The sequence below is a fragment of the Arachis ipaensis genome, chromosome B09, assembly GCF_000816755.2.
Source record: "Arachis ipaensis cultivar K30076 chromosome B09, Araip1.1, whole genome shotgun sequence".
NCBI lineage: Eukaryota > Viridiplantae > Streptophyta > Magnoliopsida > Fabales > Fabaceae > Arachis > Arachis ipaensis.
This window is the reverse complement of record NC_029793.2, coordinates 33,913,616-33,923,297: the sequence shown is the minus strand read 5'-3', so window position 1 is coordinate 33,923,297 and position 9,682 is coordinate 33,913,616. Positions and strand designations below refer to the sequence as shown.

The window sequence follows — 9,682 nt, the reverse complement described above, 5'->3', positions numbered from 1 at the left end:
AGAAAAAAGAAAGAAAAGAAAAGCAATAAGGAGGGGACAAAATGTCCCAAAGTTTAAAGTTCAATAAAAATCAATGCATATGTGTGGTGATCAAAAATAGAATGCATGAGTGTGTGAAAAAGTGAAGAATGGGCAATTAGGTTAGCTTTAAAATTGTATAGGTTGTCATAGATTAGGTGGGAAGCTTAAGTTAATCAAAGATTCAAAATTCTAGTCCACTTGACCATATGCATTCTTACCTTGACCCTAGCCCCATTACAACCTATGGAAAAGACCTCATGATATTTGTATGAATGCATTAAGTAATTGTTGATTGTTAGATGAAAAACAAATCTTGGAAATCATGATTAGGGGAGAATTGAGTGAATCAACCCCATACACTTGAGTGCCTAGAGCGGATACACATCCGGTGAGGGTTCAATTGCTCAATTACATGTTTCCACACATGATCATCTTTTCTTGCAAGTTTGTAAAATCTTTCAATGATTCAACTCAATTGTAGGTTTGCTTTGATTGCTATTGCCTTAGCCCTTGTACTTGTATATGTATTCTTGGAAGCAGATTTATTTTGACCAAGTACTTGCATTCATTTAGATAGATTGCATATAGGTAGTTGCATTTAGGTAGTTTACATTGAATAAATGTTGATACCCTTTGCTTTTTTCTTGATTTTAGCATGAGGACATGCTTAGTTTAAGTGTGGGGAGGTTTGATAAACCCCAATTTTGTGGTTTATCTTGTGCTTATTTTAGGGGATTTTATCACCTTTTCCCACATTTATTCAATGAAATAGCATGGTTTTGTAATTTTCCCTTAAATTGTGCTTAAGTGTAAAAACATGCTTTTTAGGCCCATAAATTAGTGATTTTGATTCACTTTAATTCCATTTGATGCCTTGATGTGTTTGTTGAGTGATTTCAGGTTCATAAGGCAAGTAGTATTGGATGGAAGAATTGAAGAGAAAAGCATGCAAAAGGGAGAATTCATGAAGAAATAAGCTTTTGGAGAATAGAGGGCCACACGCACGCATCATGCACACGTACGCGTGCATTGGAGATTTTTCAAGCCACGCGCACGCGTCAAGCACGCGTACGCATGAGTAGGGGTTTTGCCATCGACGCGCACACGTCAAGCACGCGCACGCGTGACACTCGGCACGTGACCTACTTAAAGTGAAATCGCTGGGGGCAATTTCTGAGCTGCCCAGGCCCAAATCCAACTCATTTCTGAGGGTATTTCATGCAGAATTGAAGATTGAGTAAAGGGGGAGCAATTATTTGGAGTTTTTGCATCATGTAGCTTAGTTTCTAGAGAGAGAAGCTCCCTCTTCTCTCTAGAATTAGGGTTCCTAGGGTTAATTGCATCTTAGATTCATGTTTAATTCCTTGTTTGCATCTTGTTTCTTCTACATTCTCATGCTCTAGTAGTGTAATTCTCTTGTTCCCTCTTGTCAATTTTCCTTTTCATGCCTCTTTGTTTAGGATTGATGGACACTTGTTGGATTTGGTTTACATTTAATGAAATTTGAGGTTTGATGTTCTTTTATTGTTAATTTGAGTTGTGAATTTTACTTTTCTTGCAATTGGTAGTTGTTAGATTTTATTATTCTTGCACATTTATTATGCTTGCCTTTGATACCTTCCAAGTGTTTGACAAAATGCTTGGTTGGATGTTAGAGTAGATCTTGAGCATTCTTGGCTTGGAAAGAATAATTAGGTAATCTTGAGTCATGAATACCCAACTCATGTTGGCAATCTAGAGTTGTTAGTTAATATGATTTCCATTGACTCTAATCTCTTGCTAATTCCATTAGTAAGTTAATTAGGAATTTTGAATTGAGATTAACTAGTCTTGTTTGACTTTCTCTTATGGAAGATAACTTACATCTTCTTCCAACATTGGAGATAACGAAATAGGATAAATTCTTGTTAATTATTGTTATTAGGATAGAAAGCCTATATTCTCAACCCTTGCCATGAATGTCTCTCTTTATTACTTGCTTTCTTACTTGCTTGATTTACTCTTCTTGTCATTTATTCTTCTTGCAAATTATAAATCAAACCCCCTTGTCTCTTCATAGCCAATAATTGACCACTTCATTGCAATTCCTTGTGAAACGACCCGGAGTTTAAATACTTCGGTTAATTCTTATTGGGTTTGTACTTGTGACAACCAATATTTTTGCATGTGAGGATTTTTTGTTGGTTTAGAACTATACTTGTAACGAGAATTAATTGGTGAAATTCTAGACCATCAAAGAATTCACTCATCATGGAACTACACTAAAAGGTGGTTACCTATTCTACTATAAATACACTGACACACTCAGGTATGATCAGGATCCAATCTACTTAAAACCTTTGTTAACTTAAGTATCGGAGTCTCTTGTAGGTACCAACCCCCACCTCTTCACAAAAAACTTGGACGGCAGTACCTCAACTCCAATACAAGTCGGACGCTGTCTCGGAAGAAGTTTGAACCTCATGTTTAGGTCCAAACATAACCCAATTTCAGGCAACTTTCAAAATAATTATAATATTTTATGACCAATTTTAGTATTTTAGATTTTATTAAACTATATGATCAGGCCCAATTCGAAACCACAAAAGCCCAAAATTCAGTGATATTTAAAAAAAAAAAACTAAAAAATCAAAACAAGACAAAACAACCGATGACCTTAAGTCAAAGCAAGTGGTAAATGTGTGCATGTAATATTAGTATAAAGATATTTTACACTACAATATATAGCTCGGACAATTTATTGAACAGTTATGCTACACATATAAGTCTTTTTGGTTTACAAGTGATACAAGTTGGGCAAAGCCCAACAAAAAGCATGCTCACCTATAAGAATGTGTTAACACGCACGCTACTCAACAGTTTTCATAGCGCGTTTCGCGTTCCTCTTCTTCTTCCTCCTCTTCCTTCTTCTTTTCCTTTTTCTTTGTGTTTCTCCTCCTTTTTCTTCATGTGTTTCATCTTCATCGTCATTTTTTTATTACTGTTGTTGTTGCTGCATTTTTTTCCTCCTCCTTTTTCTATTAATTTTGTAACATTATGTATTTTTTCTTCTTTGTTTGATTTTTTCTCCAAGAAGAATTATAAGAAAACGAAATAAAAAGATGAGGAAGAAGAAGTAGTAAAAGATGAAGAGGAGGAAGAGGAAGAGTTTTGAATTATGCAGAGCTTATCAGAATAAAAATACACCTAAAGTTCTTAAAAATACACCCAAATATCTTCGTATTACACCCAAATTTGCTGCAAATATAGAAAAATGTCTCCTCTAATGCTGCACTTTTTTTTTCTTTTTTTTCCTTATTTCTTTCTTTCTTTTAGTTAAATAAATATAAGTTCACCATCTTCCAAATAATTTTACAGTATTATGTGTTTATTCTTCTTCTTTGTTTGATTTTTTTATTTTTATTCTTGTTAATTAAGAGTTTAAAACAAAAAGAAACTTGATAAGGTAAAACAAAAAAGAAAAGATGAATAAAAGAAAAAAGAAGATGATGATGATGATGAAAAAAAAAAGAAAAAGCAGATGAGGAGGAGGAAGAGGAAGAGTTTTGAATTATGCAAAACTTATCAGAATAAAAATACACCCAAAATTCTTAAAAATACACCTAAATATCTTCGTCTTATACCCAAATATCTTCGTGTTAAACGCAAATTATATGTTTCCTCTAATGGTACATTTTTTTTCTGAATTGAACCACACCTCAGCCACTTGATTGGACTCAAAACAATAAAATTTTATTGATTTCCCTACTATTCAAATCCATCTGAGGGATTTGTCTTCTCGGTCGGAGATATTTTCGATTTCCATTTTTCTCTCTACTACATGTAATCAATTGATTCTTAATTTCATTTTCCTTCTTATTTGTGCTCCGAACTCTTATAGAAAAACATGTAGCCTTCGCATAATGCTTGTAGAATTTTGCAGCATCTTCAAGGGTGTTAAAGGTCATCCCAACCTTGGGTACAAACTACTCATCAACACCACAGATTTGCTGCAAAATATACCCAAAATACACTATATTAAAACAAGCATAAACTATAGAATTTAAATACAACTATAAAACCATCATAAAAAATAACAAAAATCAAATTCATGAATCATCAATAAACAGAAACTAAAACAATAAGACAATTCACCCTTAGTGAGATGAAAAGTCATAAACTATAAATACATTCAAACTTTCCTAAAATACACCCAAATATTTTTTATTTACACCCGAACATCTGATATAAAATGCAGAAAATTCATTAGAACTAGTACATTAGATTCAATTTAAACAAGGAACAATGAACAACAAATTTCACAGGCAAGGTTCACGCATTATTCAGCTACCCAATCATAAATTACTATCTGGATTCAAATTCAGATTTAATTATTAACTGGAATTAAACTACACCTCAGAAACTTCATTGGAGACAATCTGAAGTTGAATCATCCATTATCTTCAAAACAATTTCAGAGCATGATTTCAAAAACAATGGAAAACGAGAAAAACGAAGAAAGAGAACAGAGAGAGAAATTTACGTAAACGGCAAAGGAGAAGGCAAAGAAAAACGCACGAAAGATATCGAAGTGAGAAGACAAAACGCAGGAGAAATTCAAAAAAGGAAACGAAATCCTTTCAAAATAGAAAGTTATATATTCGGGCGTTGATTGATTGAAAAATCTGTTAAGAAGACACGTGAAATATACATGCCATAAGAGGCGCGTTAACTTGTAAAACTTGTATAGTAAAAAGACTTGTATGCGGAGATTAATTGTTTACTGAATTGTCATATTGGCATCTCGAAGATATTTCTAACATAACACTCATCGATACATCAAAGTTAAAGTTTCAGCATAAATTCTATATCACAAGCCAGTGGAAAGGCATGAATTTGAATGACATCCATTCTTTACTTCGTTGTAAATGTTATGGCAGATACAATTTGGTTACTGGTTTACCAATGTGTTAGACAAACAAATGGTACTCACCACCAAGGTGTTAAACAATCATCAACTCATAAACCAATTCGTTAATCAAATTGGTCACTATGCCAAATTCAACATCTAAACCCTCTTCAAAGGCTTCAATGTCGAAGTCAATCCATCTACCCAATCCAATGCTCATGTCCTTATGCACAAGTTCATCCACCATTACTACCTCTTCCATGCTTCTAAGACTGATTATCTCTTTTAATAATTCTTCTGCCAACAAGTTCTTTCTCTGAACTGATGCCACCCATTCAGGCCATGCTTTGCAGCTTCCAACAAAAGCTTTTCTGTATCTTAGTTCTAAGCAGTCACTCACGGTGTCAAATAAAACCTTTCTCTCAAGCTGAGAGTACTCTATGTAGTTCTCAGCATTCTGAATCTCCAATATATCAAACAGGTTTGGCATTATGATCTTATTTGTTTCACCAATTACAAATTCTTCTGCCATAAGCTCTGCACTAAGAATGTCCTTTATGTATTCGAGTTCCATCTCCCTTGTTGATCTCCTAAAACCTATCACATTTGATATTCCACTAAATTGTTTGATGGACGTGCTTCCTTCTGTGACCTCGGAGCTTTGCTCAGACCACGGAGAAAAATTCGATACTTCTTCATCCTGTATGGAAGGATAAAGCGTGCTTCCTATATAGATAGACCAAATACAGACAGGAATTAGCATTTCATAGCATGTGCTGAGGAATCACAAATAAAATAAATTTAACAGCTATTTGAATGACATACAAATGAACAAATGACAGAATGCAATACAACAATTATCACACATGCAAGAGGTGAAGGATATTTGAAATCATTAGTTAAATTTTAATCATAGTAAACTCCTAATTATGCATTATTGGCCAGCTAGTAAAATATAGTTCATCAGCATCTGCAAGATTTCATTACCAATTGTAGCCTGATTAGCTCCCCCACCAACAAAATTATATTTAAAATAAAAAAAAATAAAAAAAAAAAGAAGAAGAAGAAAGAATAACAAACTAGGCCCCTCACTTAGCTTCTTCTATCGATAAGTTGCTTTCTCAAAGCAGTTTCATGCATATAGTTCCTAAATTTAGATCAGAATCATGATGAAAATGTGATTCAATAATGAACTGTTATTTTTCCCTTTTCGGATCCCGCTAGGGAGAATGTTCGAACTCTTGACCTTTTGAATCTAGCGATCTAATACCATGCATGATACCACTCATCCTATAATATAAATGTATAACAAAATAAAAGCTACACTCTGCCAAACTTGGTATTAATTCTAGAAGAAATATTTTTATCAGTGGTGTTAAAAAAAAAAACTTACCAAATATACTGTATTCACAATCCAAGTAACTTTCGACAGCAGCAGGATTTTCAAAAAGCGTAACAGCTCCTGAATGCTGACAACCTATATCATTCCCACTTTCACTGCTGCCACAGCTAGGCTCTTCCATTGGATCTGTTGTCTGCAAAAGTGAATCGTGATTAAGTAATGAAATAAGTATAAGATTTTGTCAGAGCTCAGAGATTAAAATGATTGAAAATTGCATATATGTTCTAATTAGTATAAAAGAGATACCTGCAGTTGCTGATTCATGGTAAGCACCAGATTATCACTTGAAGCAAAACCATTGTCCTGAATATTACAACTTCCAGAAGAAGACTCATCTGATATCAGGGTACATTGCGGTGAGTTAATCCTAGATGGCAATTCTTGAAGCATTTTCTCCAAAAGGACACTTAAAGTATCGCCATCTATTGTGTCACTGTCCATCACAAGAGTAGATGATGATAGCTTCTTGGGACGACAAGCATGAGTATTGGCATGAACTCTGTTGCTTGTTTCTGTCACCTGTGCAGTCGAGGGCTGTGACTCAGGCATGGTTCTCCCCAAGGGAGATGTAAATGTAAACGATATCACATCTTTGCTTTCACTCATGCTAACTGCATTCTGGTTGGTACTTCTATCAGTTGTAATATTGCATTTTATGGACTTGTTCTCAAAATTATCAACTACATTCTCAGTACCTCTTGTATCATTGTGAACAGCCCTACTAATATACTTTTTCTTTTCAGAAATACTCTGTCTTTTTGACACTGTAGACTCCTTTCGAGAATCAATTACCCTTGTACTTGACCTATTGGGCTCAGTATTGCCATTTACAGCAGCACCCTTATTTGCTGCCTTCCGTGCTGCAGTAGAGCTTTCTGAAGACCAAGTTCGTGTTGTTGGCTTATTGGACTCCCTTTTTGAAGTCAATTTGCCTTTATGGTTTATGTTATTCTGCCCAAGCACATTGCTATTTTGGCCTGTGAAAGCTCTCTGCGGAATGGCTCGGGTCGGGTCTGTAAATTGCTTCTTCTGGCTCCGGGATGATTGGTTTGGTTTTATGTTACTATCTTCTTTCGAGTTCATATGTCCCTTCTTACCTTTCAAAGCTGATGTATCTCTGTTCTGAACATCGGCTTTGGATGGTATCACAACTGAAGCAGATTTTCCTTTATTTCCTAAATAACTAGAACTGTTCTTTTCTGAATCCCCTAAACGTTTGAATGTTAGAGTGCCTTTATACAAATTACTCCTCTCATTAGGCTTACCATTCACATGGTTAGCAATGTGCCGATTGACAAGCTTGGATTCATACTGTGCACCTTCCAATTGCTCTTTCAGATCAAGAATTCTTAAGGGAACAGAAGAAGGCCCAACTGAAGACATTCCATTCCTTGCATATTGCAGGGGACTTGCCTCAATTATCTTAGTAGCCGCGTCCATTATCTGAGCCACATTCCTAGGTTGAACATAGCCAGGGTTCTTGATAGGAGACAAAAGTTTGTTGTGAGTAACTGGAATTGGTTTAGCTGACTTTGGAGGCAATGTTTCATTTTGAAATCTCCTTAGTGCCGGCAGATTTCCAACTTTCTGAGACTTTGGTTTCACATCCCCTGAAGAAGACTTCTCCAGCTTAAGTGGCATAGTGCAGTCCACAGGACAAGAGTCAGCCATGCAACGTAGAGAACCATCTTGACAATGAGAAGATCCAAGAGAGTTGGATCCGTACAATGAAGTCGAGGAGAGCTCAGGGACTGTTGAAGCTGGTAATGAATCCAAACCCATGAGTCTAGCTACTAACCCTGGGACTTTAGTCTCACATCCTTCATCGCTACTAATTGATAGGGCACAATTAAAATCACAACTTGCAGCAACATTACCAGGACTTGCTCCATTATCCCCAACCTTTATCTGAAACAATTGCAATAATCAACCCAAAAAGAGAAAAGAAAAACTCTAAAATATAGAAAATTTATAAGACAAAATTAAAAGGAATAAAAAACCTAGAATACTGAGAAAAGTTGAACAAATTCACACCTTATTCATCTGTGCCTGTGGCATGTTGCCCACATTTTCCTTTCCTTGATTTGAAACTTCTACATTTAATAATGCAGTAGAAATGCTTAGATTAGGGCACATTTGAAGAAATTACAATGCAGGAAAAATGCAAGCAAGATCACAGTGTAATAAATAATACAACATCAACAACTACAAGACCTTCTCCTTCTAGAAAATAATGTTGGCTACACAGATAAAACTATGCCCTAATTCCCCATCTTAGATCTTAACAGTGTTTAACCCCAAATAGCTATAAGCAAATAACACGATTTAATAAACAAAATATATAAACATATGAGAGAATGCAAAATTATTACCAGGTAAGTTGTTAGGTTTGTCAAAAAGAAGCTTCTTTTGAGATTTGCTATTCCAATCAAAGAAGCTGAGGAAGCTTCTACCCTTGAATCGTCTTTTCTCCATCTCCATTGGCATTTATTACATAAACAAAGAAAAAACCCTATTTTCTTTCCTTTTTCTCTCAGAAACGGGACCAACTCAAATCGAAGGCAAGAACACCGCTTTTGTGTGTGAACAACTGAAAATGGCGGTGGTGATGGATTAATTCAAGGTTTCAGTAACTTGAGATTTTCAACATCTTCTTTGAACTCAGAAAAGAAAAAGAAAAAAAAAAGGAAATAATAAAGACAGACAACACAGCATTCATGTGAAGAAGAAGAACCCCATTTTTTCTTCAAGTCTCCTCCTTACAAAAGAGTAAAACAGTAAAACAAAATGCAAATCCTAAAAATCATTCTTTCTTCTCAAATGTTGTCTCTATGAAAGGAAGGAAATTACGGACTCATGTGTCGTTTTCAACAACCACAGCAAACACTCATTACCAAAAGTGTTCACACTTCACAACAGTTCACTGTTTTACTTATCCATTAATCTGATCCTCAGATTCACATTCACCCTCTAAATTGGCCCGTAGCATAGCATATTTTAGAGTAGTGTATTCCAAAAGTAGTAAAAAATAATTACTAGTGCTGACGCAGGAGAGAAAAATTGTAAATATATTATTTAATATATATCTATAACAAATTAACAATATATAATCTATAATAATATACACAACAATGCTATAAAACTAAGATGGTACCAGCCAAAAATCAGTCAAATGTTTCAGAGTGAATTTAAAACTTCTGCGCGGATGGTGTTTATGCTAGGCATTAGGACGTTTCTTCTACTAAGTATCAGAATGTTTTTTTTTTATACTAAATAGATGTTCTTTTATATATTTTATAAATTTTTTTATGTACTAAGAATTAGGATTTTTTTTTTTTTTTACAAGAATTAGGATTGTTGGAAGCAGAGTT

At 34.7% G+C, this 9,682-nt stretch overlaps 1 protein-coding gene across 1 annotated transcript; it reads right to left on the bottom strand.

Annotated features, from left to right (window-relative positions):
- Nucleotides 4,838–9,245, bottom strand: LOC107618561. Its single transcript, XM_016320654.2, has 5 exons — nucleotides 8,684–9,245; nucleotides 8,346–8,404; nucleotides 6,558–8,219; nucleotides 6,303–6,444; nucleotides 4,838–5,635 (listed from the first exon to the last, which is right to left on the bottom strand). The coding sequence occupies exons 1-5, from the start codon at nucleotides 8,796–8,798 to the stop codon at nucleotides 5,004–5,006; spliced, it is 2,610 nt and encodes an 869-aa protein (XP_016176140.1). The 5' UTR covers nucleotides 8,799–9,245; the 3' UTR covers nucleotides 4,838–5,003.

What these genes read in the sequence shown, in the direction of transcription:
- LOC107618561 (XM_016320654.2), bottom strand. Translation starts at nt 8,798, where the DNA reads ATGCCAATGGAGATGGAGAAAAGACGATTCAAGGGTAGAAGCTTCCTC. An exon ending in CAAACCTAACAACTTACCTG is followed by an intron (nt 8,405 to 8,683) that starts GTAATAATTTTG and finishes TATTAAATGTAG; the next exon opens with AAGTTTCAAATCAAGGAAAG. An exon ending in TTGTGAATACAGTATATTTG is followed by an intron (nt 5,636 to 6,302) that starts GTAAGTTTTTTT and finishes CTATCTATATAG; the next exon opens with GAAGCACGCTTTATCCTTCC.